At 35.8% G+C, this 16,789-nt stretch overlaps 1 protein-coding gene across 1 annotated transcript in view; it reads left to right on the forward strand.

Moving 5' to 3' along the window:
* The window catches only part of LOC306873442 (mitotic spindle assembly checkpoint protein MAD1-like), a 76,014-nt gene that overhangs the window by 39,152 nt on the left and 20,073 nt on the right, over positions 1-16,789 (forward strand). The window contains exons 16-17 of the mRNA XM_079422730.1: positions 5,099-5,303; positions 10,181-10,371. Of these exons, the coding sequence (XP_079278856.1) occupies positions 5,099-5,303; positions 10,181-10,371 (396 nt within the window). The remainder of the gene's footprint in view (positions 1-5,098; positions 5,304-10,180; positions 10,372-16,789) is intronic.

Here is a 16,789-nt window from a genome sequence, read left to right on the forward strand (position 1 = left end):
TAGTTTAGGTTTTCTCATGGTAGGTTTATTTAATAACTCAGTTTCCGTGTTGGTAAATACCTGAAAATTCCTGCACTGCTGTCCCACTTTAAAGGTATTGGTTTGGCCTGTTATAGGCAACATTTAACCATTATAGTCAGTGACGTAATTAGAAAATGTAAGGCCACGTCACTTTTCTGTCATTTTTGTGGCGCTGCTATATTTATCAGTGGCCTCCCATCCATTTATCCTTCCTTTTCACTTCCTGACTCAATGATGCGATCAGTGGGCTGAAATACAGTCAGACATGCTCCATTAGACCTCAACACTGGTGCCAGCCCAAAACAAACTGAAAAGTCTGGAATTCAAGAGCTGCGTCACTCATTTCGTCCTGCTCTCTCAATCACTCAGTCTTCTTAATGTGCTTAGACTTTGGCTCTAATATTTATAGGCCTCTTCTTCTATCCATTATCTATGACGCTTCAAGTGTCACAGTAAAAATAAGCAACTTCAGACAGTTAATAATACCCACCCACTGAGCACTTGTCATTTTGAAGAGGGTTTATTTTTGGCCCAAGGACTTACCTTTAATTGTTTTCATGTCTTTTTCTTATGTTGTAGATTAATTTACGATTCAGGCTGTATAACATTCATCTTGAAGGTTACAGAGATGTATATGTGGACTTCATAGCTGTGCTATTGGGGTTGTCACAATACCAGCATTTCAGATGCCGATACCAGTAGTAATGAAATTTTCCAATCCTTGATTGTAAGAGTAATTGAATGCAATTTTAAAATGTATTTGTAATTTTTTTTGTACTGAATTTAGTTTTAATTAGGTTTAATTAAAATGCTTTCGAAAAAGCATTTTACTTTGTACAAGAGTATAGATCATTGTGGCATGTCTGAGTTTGTTCGTGTTATCCTTCTTCCCCAATTTATCGTGTAACACTTTAACAAAAGCTTAATCTTTCATTTTTAGTAATTCTAGTTGTTTCTGTTCTCTCATCGCCTTCTGTTCTGCAGTTATGTCATCTGCTCCTTACCCCTCAGTCTCTATTCCTCTTCTCTGCCTCTCTGTCTTCAGCTCAGGGTGATGTAATTTGCTCAGTAATGAGATGTTCAGATCGAGGCATTATTCTTTGATGGGGCCCTTAATTCACCAGTAGGCTCAGTAATGGCTTTTAAACCCCTGAAGTTTTACACCCAAATGAAGAATCGTTCCAGAAGATAAAGCCTTTCGTTTCAGACAGGGATGAACTATCACTTCTTTGGTCCTTTTGTTTGGAGGGTAGTTCGGATAAATGTATTTTTACTGTGTAAAGAGCCTTCAGGCGAAATTGGACTTGATTTTAACCTCTCGGGTTAACTGGTTAGCTTTCATGAAGCTCATTTTTATCAAATGAACTATTGGGCCCACCTTATTAATTTCTCTCTCTTGAACTTATTTATTTCCATATATATTTTGTTTCACTGTCATAATTTTGAGAGTATTTTGATACTTATAAAAGCAAAATACAATTCAAAGGAAATGATTTTCAGATTGGATGTGTTTTAAGGGTTGTAGAAAACCGCATGCTATGAACTTCTTTCATTTTGTCTTATTCACTTTTACTTTAATGTTGATTTAAGTAATTCATCAACAATTACAATAGTTAAACATGCCAAAATTATTAAAAGGAATGGTATTAGATTCACGTTTATGTGTATTGTCTGCCCTCTTTTCTTTGGAACAATTAAATAGTTTTCAAAAATGCAAACTCATTCATCCTTGTTTTAATACAATTTCTACTAAATTTTCTGACTCTCTTAACATCTTTTTGTTCGTAAGTTCTATTGAGCAATTTGTCGTCTTTTTGGAGTTCACATTTTCACTGTCAATTTTGAGTGTATTTTTTTATTTGAATTTGTGTACTTGTGCAAGCAAAATGCAATTCAAAGGCACTGATTTTCAGATGGGATTTTAGAAAAAAACATGCTTTACAGCAGGGGTCAGCAAGTAAGTTTGGCATCAGGCCAAAAAAATAATTCACCACTAGATGGCAGGTCAGAACATAGTCAAAGGATAATTTCAGATTTTAATTGATGAAAAATGCAACCAGAATTGCCTGTGACTGACTGTTACAGTGTAATTTGTAACTGGTAGTGAGCTGTTATTCTGTGTAAAATTCTGCGACAGTCATTAACAAAAAGCCACATTTGTGTGGCGGTGTCCGATCAACAGTGGCAGCGCTAGGGAGGGGCTTGACGGGGCTATAGCCCCATCAGAAACTTACTTAGCCCCAGCACAACCCCCCCCCCCCCCCCCCCAATGATTTTCCAAATGAGTTTTTTAACTCTCGGTGTCACTCTCTTTAACTAAAAAAAAAGTACCTAATGTGGCCTATAAACAATTGATATTATTGGGGAGGGGGCAAGCGCAAACTGTGAGCAAGAGTAATGCCGGTGAACGTCACTATAGAGAAAGTGAAAGTAAAAAATAAAAACTGATGGCTAATGCTGCATTAACGGCGCATATTCTCTCTGAGACAACGAGAGACGACTCTACTCTAACATATGCTGATAATGGTATATAATTGTCTTAAATTATTCCCTTAATATTTCTCTTGTGGCTCGTATATAAGCTCGTTTTTGAAAATCATGAAATAAAGCTGCTCTGAATTTTCATTGACTGCAGTGTTAATAATAATAATGTTAGTAATAATAATTATAGGCCTATAATTCATTGTACAAATTAATAGACCTGTTTTAAATCTTTTTTAAAAACAATGAGGAGTAAGCTATAGCCTATTTTATTATCCTCTCAGCGCATCATGCGGTGATGCGCTATAACATTATTGCGGGGCAATAATTTCATGTAATTTATTAATAAAAGTACTCTAATAATAACAATAATAGGCCTAATAATAATACGAATGTAACGGGCCTACATTAATTGGAAATGCTAAATCCTCTTAATATTGTAAATTTTTTTTATGCTTATATCTGGCTATCATCGACACATGATATCCTGCAAATCAGCACAGGGAGGTTATCACCTGCAATGTGTGCCCGTGTGGAAATAGTTTTATGAATTGGGAAAAAAGTAAAAAAACAAATGAGCTATTGGGCCCACCTTATTAATTTCTCTCTCTTGAGCTTATTTATTTCCATATATATATCTTTCATTTTGTCTTATTCACTTTTACTTTTAATGTTGATTTAAGTAATTCATCAACAATTACAATAGTTAAACATGCCAAAATTATTAAAAGTAAAAAAACAAAACAAAAAAAAAGTAGTTTTTATTGAATTTAATCTCTCTTTTCTATATTCGTTCATAAATTATATTACTTTGTAAGTGTCATATTTGGCTGTTGGCATTAGTATATTACTAATAACAGTGGCAGATGAGAAGTTTAATACCACAGGAAAAAAGTAAAATATGACTTTTTAGAAGCTGCTTTATATAAAAAAAAGTTTAGGCTTTCATTACTTTCTCTCAATTTAATTAGTTTTTTTTTAGCACCCCCAACAAAAAAATCCTGGAGCTGCCACTGCCGATCAGAGTATGTGAGCGGAGTGGAGAGTCAACAATTTCCCCTTTTTTTCTCGCAATTCTGACTTTTTTCCCCTCAGAATTGTGAGATATAAAATTGCAATTGCGAGTTATAAATTCAGAATTGCAAGTTAAAGTCCAGTTTGGGGGGGGGGGGGGGACTGAATTCGTTTGCATGAATTGTACTCATGATGGTGGTGGAGCGCTCTTGGAGCGAGTGAAAACCACTACGCTTCGACTTTTAAAAAAAATCTGCTCCTCGCTCCATTCAAAATCGCTCCGCTCCGCTCACATACTCTGATTGTGAGTAACTGTTGAGCTGTCATGACAGATCTATTTCAGAACCAGCCGCTATCAAAATGATCTGGCTACGGGCGAGGGCCGGATATTATTGCTGGCGGGCCACTTTTGTCCCGTGGGCCGCCTGTTGCTGACCACTGCTTTACAGAGTTCTTTCGTTTATTTTCAGTTTATTTTTTAATTTATTTATTTTTCAATGTTGATTTCATTGATCAAAGTCTACGTCAGTCAACAATTACAGTGGTTTCACATGCCAAAACAATTAGTAAAGAGATATTAAAATATGTTTTCTGAGTTTGTCACAGAACCGAAAAATGTGTTAAGGACCCAGCCAAATTTGAATGATGATAAAACCCGCCAAGTAACTAAAATAAGTTATCAAAATCTTTGAAAAATAAGCAGGACTCTCTGCTCACAAACGCTGGGGGCGTGTCGGTGCTGAAACCACGCCCACTCGCGGGAAAGCGTCCGTCTCTCTCAACTGTCAAATACCGCTCCAACCTGAATGGATGCTACTGATACTACCTCTAGTAGCTTAATTGGATTTATACAGCCATACATGTTTGAGTGTGCAAGTTCGTAATTTAATTGTAGACGCGCGTCAGCGCTGCAGTGAGTTGAAACCTTCACGTCTTCAAGGCGAGCGTGGCTCATGGTTGCTTAGCAACGGCAAACACCATGAGAGCGCAAGCTCCGGTTCGCTTTGAAAGAAGAGAAAGTGGTACAGCTCGCGTTTCTAGATGTGAATTGTGAATGCTCCATGTTTTTAAATTGTATGTTTTCTGCTACATATTGATGTCTCTAGGCTAAGACCCAGGTATCCATTCACCCTAGAACCGTCCCTGCCTAGAATCTGTATATCTAACATCACAGATATTCAAAAAGACAAACTAAGAACTTGACCTCTCAACAGTTATTATAGTGTTAGGGGCAGGGCCACGCTCGGTTGCTACATTGCGTCATCGAGCCACCGTTTTAGCCCCGCCCAAAACATCCTGAACACAGAATTGGTGAAAAACGGTTTAACTCCACAATTAAGTACTACATAGTTCAGAGTCTTTGTAATGTGTTTCAGCAATACATTTCTAACATGTGTAATGTATTTAGAAACAATTCTCAGAATTCTCTTTACACGGACTTTAAAATAAATGGTAATATCTTTGCGTTTAAGCATATTGTCTGCACTCTTTTCTTCTTTGGAAGAATCACATCAAAAGACTTTATGAAAAAAATACTTTTTTAAGAATTTATGCTTTTTTTGGACCCTTTTCCATGTATTAGGGAGGCTATGATCCTGTCAAGACAAAGGTGATCCACCTGCAAATGAACCCCACCAGCATCGCAAAGCAGCAGCGCACTGAAGAGGTGGAACAGCTGAGGGTGGAGTGTCAACGCTTGAGGGAACGACTCCGGAAAATTGAGGCAGGTGGTGGCATGACAACAGATGACACTACTCTCATCATCCCACCTTCACAGGAAATACTGGGTAAATACCTTTTTACACAAGTGTTTGTGAAGTGGGGTGATTTAATAGTCAGGGAGAGAATAGCTATTTTGCATGTTGTCCATTTTGTATATTTGTACATTATTATGATGATGATTTTATTTTTTTTAATGATCTGTGTCCTGTCGCTGTCATTCTGTCGCACTGTAGAGCTACTGTCACTAAAACAAATTCCTCGTATGTGCAAACATACCTGGCAATAAAGCTAATTCTGATTTTGATTCTGATTGTGAGAAACAGTCCATTTATCTGTATTTAATGGCATTGTTGACTTTTAATGTCCAGTTCATCACCAGAAGTTATAAACAGTCCCCGCTTTTTATATCAGGTTTCCGGTGAATTCTCAGGGATGACAAAAGAATGAAAAATAATTTCATGATTTTCAGCTGGGTGAAAGCAAGCATTTATAGTCTCAAGTTATGTGTAAGTAGCAGATCAAAAAGTAAATTTTAGTAAGGAAATGCACAAATACCATAGTACATGTAGCACCTTAAAGGGATAGTTGACCCACGAACGAAAATTGTGTAAAAATTGACTCATCCTGAGGTTGTTCCAAAAGAAGATATTTTGAAGAATTTTTGAAAAACCAAACAGTTGTTGTCCCCATTAACTTCCATCATAGGGAAAGAAATGCTATGGATGTCAATGGGGACTTAACAACTGTTTGATTATCAGCAGCCTTCAAATTATCTTTTGTGTTCAACATAAGAAAGAAACTTATACAGGTTTGGAACGCCATGAGGGTGAGTAATTGATGACAAAATTTTCATTTTTGGGTGAACTATTCCTTTAAATACAAATTTGATATATTTAAATACAAGTTGATATATTTTGACCATTTGACCGGATTGATAGCAAATGGATTTCCACCTGTGGAGTTGGATATGACAACACAAGGATTGTGGGGGAAAATATCTTCCTAATTCCACATCCTGTGCTCATGGTGATTTAGACATTTATTTACAGTGTTGTGCAAGTTACTTCCAAACTGAAATACATTACAGATGACTTGTTACTGTTATTTAAAAGTAATTCCTTACCTTACAATATTACTGTCTCAGAATTGTAATGCGTTACATGACTACTGTATTACTTTTGAGTTACTTTCACCAAAATAACTACAGAAGTAGAACTTAACATTCTAAAATGACAAAATGTACTAGAACGTTAAACCTGGATAAATGTGCGCTGTATCCAGTTTGTGGGGAGAGTGGAAGCTAAAGCACAGGACATGGAGGCACCAGTGCAATCAATTGCAATTTTTTTTCAATGGAAACCACTTACGCCGTAATGTTTGCTCATAAAGGTACGAGTAATACATCATTTGTAACTGTAACTCCCAATATCAACAAAACGTTGTGCTTTTATCTTGAACAGGAGCGCTTCACAAAAATGAACCGAAAGTCAGCGAATACATGCCTCACAGACATGATAAATATTTCTATAGAAAGCTTTAAATTACTACTTAACGAAATAAATAAAAACAAAAACAATTTAATATAATCGTTATCCGTGAAGATGCACTTCTCTCTAAAGGCACGTCTAACGAGGAGATGGCGAATCCTTACTATTTCCCCCGGACACATTCATGGTAATTACTTTTGCTGGGGCTTTTGATTTATTGCGTGTATTTGAAAGCAGAACTCTTAAGCAGTGCTGACGGCTCGCTGCTGCTGCGGGACACTAAACACCGTCGAGCCGCTCTTGACAGTCGCGGCAGCACTGACTCATGTTGTTTCCACCAGCATGGCAATTTTTTCATCAATAATTGATGTATGTCTAAAATATAAAGCTAAGGAGAAGCCTAAGACAGGCCCGAGCACCGGCCCGCGTCTGAACTATGACGTGAATATTGGCCCGGAGGGACATAAAGTTGGAGCCCGAATTTAAATTAAATAAAAAAATTATAATAATAATTTTGGTCTAAAAGTGTGTTGTAACGCAAGTGTTACTGAACATGTACCGACTAAAATATTACTGAAAATTTATTAGTAATGCCTTACACTACTGCGTTACAGAAAAAGGCATCCGTTACTGTAATGCATTACTTTTGTAACGCGTTACTCCCAACACTGTTTTTAGATATAGATAGATAGATAGATAGATAGATAGATAGATAGATAGATAGATAGATAGATAGATAGATAGATAGATAGATAGAGCGAGCCAGGGCTAAATGTTTAATTGGACTCGAGTGGCGGGTGCTATCCATATTTCTTTGGGACTCACTTTTTTTACTTCATTTTCTTTCTCTCTCTCTCTCTCTCTCTCTCTCTCTCTCTCTCTCTCTCTCTCTCTCTCTCTCTCTCTCTCTCTCTCTCTCTCTCTCACCTTCTCTTTTTTTTTTTTCTTTCTTTTGCCATCAGTTTGAATGAGTTCTGAATGAGGCAAGAGTATAATTAGTACTCAGACCCATGAGTAAACAAACACCCTGAGGTCTGCTTTTAAATTGGCCGCTGCTGCTGTTTTTCTTTTTTGCTATTCGCTGTTCCTCCCTCATTTTATGACCTCGTTTCGCTCCCATCTCAAATGTTTGATTACAAGCTCATGTGTTTGCACAAATCTAGTTCAAAATCAGTGAATAAATGTGATTTTTGTGGCTTTGTTGTCTTTACAAATGATAAGAACAAGTTCTCTCAAGCACATAAACAGCTTTTTGGGTTTGTATGCTAACAATCTTTTTTTATAGAGGAAATCTTCTTTTAATTTAGTTATTGATCATTTTTTACAGAGATTAGAAACTATTCAAGTAATGGAAATGGAAACTAAACTAAACTTTTTTGCATGGCATGTTTAACGGTTCATAAATTACTTACAAAGTGTGCAATATTTACCATTACTGAAATTCAACTTGGGGCCTGTTTTTAACACATGCTCAGTGCATAAGGGTGTTTATATGTGTTTAAATGTATGACCATTACTAACACTGAGAAGATTGTGTATCCATATTTCCCTTTTGTGTACTAGCTTTAGGTAATCGTATTGGTTATGCCTTCTCTAACATTGCAAGCGGAGGATAAACAGTGGCTCCAGAAAGAATTTGGACACTTAAGCCACCCTTAAAGATGTATGAGTGTCTTTAATAATCAGACCTGTGGCATTCATTTTGAAGAAATATATTAGAATATTAGAATAAATACAATTTGATAACTTTGTGTGGTTGCCAAATATCCTGTTGTAAATATCCCTAACCATACGAAAGTAGATTTCTTAATTATTTCCCTGGGTATATAAAAAAAAAAAAAAAAAAAAAGGTAGAAAATTTGCTCAATCATTTTTACCAAGGTTATATGAGGAAAAACACTATTCAATTCAGAAGAGATTAAAATCATAAAGTAAGTCTGGAAAGCACAAATGAACCTAGCCTCCTCAGGAAACACTACTCCCCTCCTGACAGGGCATCATATCTCAACACAGTCTGTGAAGCTTCAGTAAAGTTCATGACATGGTAATTGTGAGTGTACTGATGTAGATGAGGGCCACATACAGCACTTTTTAATTACAGCTCATTTTAAAGTTGATGCGTTGAGTGTTTAGTATGTAATTTCTATCCTACTCTCTGTACGTAAAACGAACAAAGTGATTTTAAAAAGCTTCCAGCGGAGACAAAAAAGAAGAGACATTAACATGATATATAATTAAAAGTGATCCTGATGAATGGTTAAAGGAAAAGGACAACTGAACAAAAGGCCGACTCTTCTAGTATGCTGCACATCAGTGCATTCAGTTATGTGATGACTGAAACTTTAGCGGTTTAACTGCACTGTTCTAGTGTGCAATTACAGTAGACAGTAGCAGAACACTTATCTCTCTTTCCTGCAGAACATTTATTGTTCGTAATCAAATTTTCATGAAGCCTCATAAGAGAATTTAAACTGCTGTTGAGACCTCTGTTGTACATACAGAAGCCTTATATTGAAGCAGTAAGACACAGGTGGCGTTTCGGCTAATTGAAATTGTCAATTTTGCGTTGTTCTCTAATTAAATATTCAAATGAATACTGAGATAAGACCTTGATGGAATTGGTGCCTTTTTTAACTTGACTAATTTGATTTGTCAGAATCAACTATTAAATTTATTATCTTGGTAGCTTGGTAGTGCATTTTGATTAGAAGTTGAAATACTGCGGTAAATGGCAAAAATCTCCAGGTCAAAAAACAAATCTGGCAATCTGTATGAAAATAAAAGTTGGAGCTAAAAGTGCTCCAACAACTTTGCCACGAGATTCACCTTTCATTATGTGAATTTTAGATTGTTTTTTTTTTTTACATTTTGCTTTTGGTCTCTTTCATATTTTGTCAGTACAACATTGTTGTATTGCTCAAAAATGAAAATGGTCATTTACTCGCTTTCATGTCATTACAAACTTTCACAATTTTTTCATGCAATTGCTAGAGGACCAGCATTTTGTTGTTGAAAAAAGTAACAATGTCTGATTAATGAACAAGCCTTTCTTGTGAGTTCAATCTTTTCAAAGATTTAATTGTGCCATTTAAGAAAAGCAGTCTCAAATTCATGAAGTAAACTAATCAACTTATCATTTAATAGCGACTTAAATTTTGGTTGTAGCCCAAAGCTGACATTAAAAGGCATAGAATGTAGTGTGCAAATGGTGAATAAATGATGATAGAATTCACTCTTTTAGGTGAAATTGAACTGTTGGGCTGTTCTTTCAATTAAAAAAAAATCTTAAATTCAGGCATTAGTACAGATTGACTTTGAATATTGAATATTTTCCGTTTAATTTTGAAATTGCATGGTTTAAATAACTTGTTAAATTTCTGCTCTTGTTCAGACCTTATATATATTAATTGAATGTTGTAATGGTTATGACTAAATACAATTTGCATGTTCTTCAGACTTGCGCAAGCAGATGGAAAGTGCAGAACTGAAGAACCAGCGCTTGAAGGAAGTGTTCCAGAAGAAGATTCAAGAGTTCCGTACTGCGTGTTACGTACTCACCGGGTACCAGATCGACATTACTGTGGAGAACCAGTACCGGCTCACTTCTGTGTATGCCGAGCATATGGAGGATTCATTACTGTTCAAGGTAAATTCATATGCAAACATGTTTGTGACTACATGACCCATGCGGTTTACAGAAATGTGTTTACATTTGGACACATAGTCATGGAGTGCATGGGATATGTATTTACTAACTAGAAGAAAAGTTGAAAGTACACCAACTTTATTGAATCTCTGTTGTAGTTTTAGAGTTAGTTTGAATGTTGATTTTATGGTCACTTGATTATTTTAGGAGTTCTGTCTAGGCCGAGCAGATGTTACAGATAAAACATACCAGAAATCAAAGGCTTTATGCTGAGTTTTTGTTCAATTATAAAACAATGACATTAACATCAATGAGCTTTTGATTGACTTTGAAGGGCTGCCTTGGCAAAACTATAGGGGTTTTCAGAAAAGAAAGATGTGTTAGTTAGAGCCTGAAGCTTCGTACCCACAGTTGGTGGTTTGTTGTTCGACTCACAATTCTGAGAAGCGTGAAAATCGAAAAAGGGACTTTAAAACCCAAGGCTGAGGTCAGGCATCTGAAGAACTGCTGTTGTGTTTAACCTCATCTGAACCAGCTCAGCAACTCCTCCAGCCTCAGGTGCATCTGAGTCTCTACAGGAGGTCATATCCTCTTCAGTCAGTGACTGCATTTGCTGAGGTGGGTGCAGATGAAGGCGTACCAACAATATAGGAAATTGGCATTTTTACTTTAACAGCAGGAAGTAGAGAAAAACAGTGACGTAGAATAACTCTTAATCAAGGAAATTTCTGTGAGTACACTTCTTCTGGTAACAAGTACGGTAGTATGTTGAGTGTCAGCCCCTGAGATGGGACTTCACTGTATACTTTCAGTTGATTAAGTAAGATTGGAGTGTTTTGAATTTTTATTGATAACACTTGAACTTGCAGACAGATTGCACAGGATCTGAGAGTAAATCAAATGAAAGTGTTCATAATGCATTGAAATACACCCTTGTGCTTTTTCTTTACTTTATAGTGCACTTTTGTTTATTTTTGCTAAAATAATCTAATTATATCTAATATCTAATTATCTAATATCTAAATTGCTAAAACTGACTGTTTGCTTCAATATTTTCTTAAATCTTGAGGCAATGTTACTTCAAAATTCTGCATGGGCTATATTCCATTTTAACACACTTAAAGGAATAATTCACCTAAAAATGAAAATTTGCTTAAGATTTTCTTACCCTTGGGCCATTCAAGATCTGTTTGTTTCTTTTATTAGAAAAGATTTGGAGAAATTTAGCATTACATCACTTGTTCACGAATGGATCCAATGCAGTGAATATTTAGTTTAAAACTGTTTTGGGCTGTTGAATTTGAATTACGCACACGGTATGAATTTTTGAAAAAGTGGCTAAGCAACGTAGACAGCACAGTGAATTGAGAGGCACAGTCAGTGGAAAAACCACGATAAACTGTAAAACTGTCAGAATCCTAAAAAAAAAAAAGGTGATACAGATTTTTGGTCAAACCGCCCAGCGGTGCGTTTCCCAAAAGCAACTATGGTCACAAGTTCCGTCATTGAATAGAGTTCAATGGAACTTACCACCATAGTTAGCTAACGATGCTTTTTTTAGGAAACGCACCGCAGGATGGTTAATGTTAATTCCTAAATATACTATTGTTTATTCATAATACATCACCTAATGTTAATTTATACAATGTGAATATTCAAAAATGTATATAAACTAATAAATTCTGTAGAAGTATTGTTAATTGTAGCATGTTTAGTATATTACTTTTTACTGTGGTATCAAATCTGTATTGATAATCATCAAATTTCACTAGGGAAAAGTTTGTATTTCATGTTTATTAGGTTTTTATACTGTTCCGTGCACAATAGTTTTGCTTTTCGCCATACAGTTTGCACATTAATGTGCATCCACTTGATTTATGATGGTAATCATCCTTCTTTTAATGCAAATGAGAAGACCTTTGTTCTTATTTTGGACAGGCCTGTATATGATAAACCAAGTGTTATTAATGCAATATATCTGATGCAAGATGCATATTTAGTGTAAAACCGCATGCTCTTACAATGGTGTACCTGCAAATGTAATTTATCTTTCTTAATTAATGCTCTTCCTTTGTGGGTTGGAGAAATGTTCAGTAATCCCTTATAGACACACACATGCACACATACTGCAATAATTGGATTCAAGTTTTTGTTATTTGATCGGTACTTTCCTCGGGCTGTTTAATTAGAGCTGCAGTAAAGCTTCAGTGCGTCTGCATTCTGCTGTTATTATTGCTGTGTGAGTGCAAGCATTTACTCACGTTTCTGTGTGCGTCTAGGTGTGTTGGGGTAATTTAATAATACACATTATTTATGTGCTAAGGAAATAATTTGCTCTTTTTCATATTCTGTGTATGTAGCCACTTCTGATTGTCTTGCAGCCCTATCAAGAACTTAAAAACTAAAAGTATTTAAAATAGTGGATTTGAATGTCTGAAGGAACTGAAGTGTCTACAGTCCAGCACAAGTTGACTCATCTGAAGCGCTCCAGTAGTTCTCTCTGTGTGAATGTGTATTGAACTGCATGTGCTTGAGTGTTAAACTGACTGAAAAGTGAAAAGAAATGGTATGTGAAAAAGACAAGAAAAAATCTGTAAGGTTAGAGTAACGAAATATCTTTTTATTTTTTCATGATGCAAAAGCCAGCACACAACTGAAACACAATGAGTCATTTAAGCACTTTTATTAAAGTTGATGTGTCAGTTTTGTAGATGTTAAATTGGTGTAAAATACTACTTATATACCAGTTTAATGTGACGAAACAAGACATTTTTATGCTGATTTCCCTGAAGAATGTAAACACTGTGGCTCTTTGTTACTACTGACGCACAAATTATACACGTCAAGTTTAAGGCACTTTTGTTTTGCTTATGCAAACTTCCATTTGCAAACTAGTTGTGTTTGCTTACTAGAGAGCACTCACTAATAGCTTTTCAGTTGTGACCAGTCAAGGAAAAAACTATGTAGTGAAGAAGTTGTAGTAATTTGTTTGGCAAACTGTAATGGCCAATTAAGTGGGCACAATATTACAGAAACTCTAAAGACCCTTGAGAATATGCCATAGTCTTCACAAAAAAAAGCATTATGTGCACTGTGTTTAGGAAAGATGGTTTATTATTCTCTTTTTCTCAATATAATCGCCACTGGATTTTTTTTTAAAGAATGGGCACTTGAAGATAAATGAGTGAAATCCCCCCCCCCCCCCCCCCCCCCACCAAATGTTAGACAAGTGCACTAGAGCAATGCTTTAGTTATATTATGATTTGATTCCCAAAGAGTCAAAGAACGGCTTTGAAATTCTTCTCCGTTTCTGTCTGAGAAGGAGGAAAGATAATGAGAGAGCCTTTTTTTCTCCTCTTATTTGTCAAAATATGACTCCTTGTCCTCAACATTCTTTTGGAAATCTGTCAAAGTCATTGAATATCTTCCTTGTTTTGCGTTTGTGTAGCTTTCAGCTCTTCTAAAATTTGACAACACATTTACATGGGTTCCTAAATGTTAAAAAGCAAAAACATTTGTTCAGTGTTAAATGAGAGATTAGATATTTGCTGTTTTTAACACAGTCAAATAGTCAATCCCTTAACTGTCAGCTTCTAACATTAGATCATGTCTGCAACACTTCAGTGCGTTCAATCTCAATTAATCCTCTCTAGTGTCATTTCAACAGTTTGGTGCCAAAGCCGGTTTCCAATCTGGAACTATTGTGTGTTCTCACTTTATAAAAGTGGTTGTAGGGTAGAATAACAGTTGGTTTAACACAACTTGATGGCACCCATTGTATTTAACAAAGCTGTCGCCACCAAATACGGCAGATGTGACAACTTATCCAGTTGCTATAAATTTTATTCTGTGTATATATAAAACAATTTCTGACCGTTGCATCAAAAATGCTTCAGAATCTTTATGCAAACACATTAATTTGCTAAGTAATTTGCTAAAATGTGTTCTAAAACTCAGACTCTGATACAGCAGGTTTATTTGTTGTCCAGTTATCTTGCATCATTGCTTGGCTCAAGGGAATCAAGGGTCAGGCACTGGCCCTGCCACCATTTTTGGTGGAAAATATTTTAAAGTTTAATTTAATAGTGACAGATACACCACACATTTATTACAGGATTTCTGTTTTGACACTAAAACACTTTGTAATCAGTGTATTATATGTATGTTTGTATATATGTGTCTTATGCTCTTTATGAGTTTTGCTTATTGTGGGAAGTCGTGGCCTAATGGTTAGAGAGTCGGACTCATAATCCAAAGGTTGTGGGTTCGAGTCTCGGGCCGGTAGGCATTGTAAGTGGAGGGAGTGAATGTCCAGCGCTCTCTCCACCCTCAATACCATGACTGAGGTGCCCTTGAGCAAGGCACCGAACCCCCAACTGCTCCCCGGGTGCAGCAACATAAATGGCTGCCCACTGCTCCGGGTGTGTGTTCACGGTGTGTGTGTGTTCACTGCTGTGTGTGTGCACGTTGGATGGGTTAAATGCAGAGCACGAATTCCGAGTATGGGTCACCATACTTGACAGTATGTCACTTCACTGCTTTCACCAGAACTGAATTTTTCCACCTGAAAATGAGATGCAGAATTACAGAATTATCTTTAATATTTCAAGTAATCAATAAAGTTTTAATGAGACTGAAATATCTTTTGAACTTTTAATCGGTGCATAATTATTTTAAGTTTATTGTTAAAAAGTTTAAATAACTGCGTTTTGGTTCCTTCTTGTTAGTTGAATAGAGAATTAATTATTCAGATGAAAAATTGATTACATATGCCAATTAATCACAATCAGTATTTTCAGGAAAAATAAAACTCCCAAATTATTATAATTTGTTAAATAATTTAAATTGTGAGAACATTTATGGGATTTATGTGCAGGTCTGATGAATTTTGTTAAAAGAAATTAAGTTTGTGTCTGCATGCTGCAGCCTATATTTTATTCTTAAATACAGATTCCACAGCTGTTCAGTTTAAAAGTAGTTTAAAAAAGCTAGCGGGTGTGTCATGACATCAATAATTGATATGATGTTCACATAAGCACTTTTCATCAAACTCTGTGATGACTCAGCTTTTGCACTCATGCTTTAAATGATGGCAATGAATATGCGACTCAATATCTGGTGTCCTTCTCTTTGTCACAGTTTGCCTGGGTGTACTGAATGTCCCCTTGGGAATGAATAAAGTGTCTATCTATCAGACTGTCCGTCTAAGAAGTAGAAGTGCAGAGGTACATTCCATACAGAAAAATGTGTGACATTACTCCAAACGTTAAGAATATGCAAATTAGTCTGCGCTTTGCGGCTCTCTGAAAAAAAAAAATTACTTCTAACAACCTGGAGAACCGAGACAGAAATGCAATCCGTTTTTGCATGATCATATAGCAGTACTTCCAGATGTTATTACATGCAAAACAGGGTGCCAAAATGGGGCCGATAATGTGGGATTAACTGGATTTTCAGTGCTTCAGTAGTTAGTTTTTTTGTCGTCGTGCCTATGAAAGATGTATCTGTAATAGTTTTCACCACTGTTGAAATACTGATTGAGGAAGCATATGTTAATGCCAACTTGCTTGCATCCCCGATGATTGCTGGCTTCGGTATTTCACTTCAGTTGTTTTATACCACTGGAGGCATGAAAAAAAAACTGTAATCAAATGTAAATGTACTGAATATTGAACGCTTTTCTATCTAATTTAATAAAATGTCTATATTGTGTTTTAAAATAACACCTTTTGTAATGGAATTGTTAAATATTTTTGATCATTTGTGCATATTTTTATTTGTAACATAAATTATGTATAAAGGTTCCTATATATTCAGTTAATAGCAAGGATCCTGGAATATTTTGTCTGCATAGTTCATCCCACTCTTCAGTACTATTAAATGACATTTGGAAAGTGTCCCAAATTTTAACATTAATGTAGATTTTCACAAGTAGACAAATAGATTTTTCGTGGCACTTTCACCCTCATAAAGTTGAGAACGTTCATTGAAGAGTACATGTATAAAGAGCACACTGACTTTTCAATTGCCTAAATGAAACTAATTGCTAATCACCTCTTCAGGAAATTAATAACTACAAGAGCAGGCGTGTAATTATATTACCTTGAGAGAATCAGATCCCAGAACTGTTGACTTGAACGAAGGAACTTAATAGCAGTTAAATGAATGAGGGCTTGTCTAATCCATTAACTTGAGACAAATTCTTGTACTTGACTTAGAAATTACTATATTTATGTAGTATAGCAGTGCTTTTAATATAGCATTCAATTCAGATTTTTAGCAGCTTGCTATCATATGAGTGTGTGTGTGTGTGTGTGTGTGTGTTTTCTCTCTTTGCCTGTGAAATTAGGCCTGTTGAAGCCACCTGCGACCCTTCTGCTGAAGATAATTCACTGTCAATATTTGTTAACCTTGAGTT

Source organism: Barbus barbus (genome assembly GCF_936440315.1).
Source record: "Barbus barbus genome assembly, chromosome: 8".
Taxonomy (NCBI): Eukaryota; Metazoa; Chordata; class Actinopteri; order Cypriniformes; family Cyprinidae; genus Barbus; species Barbus barbus.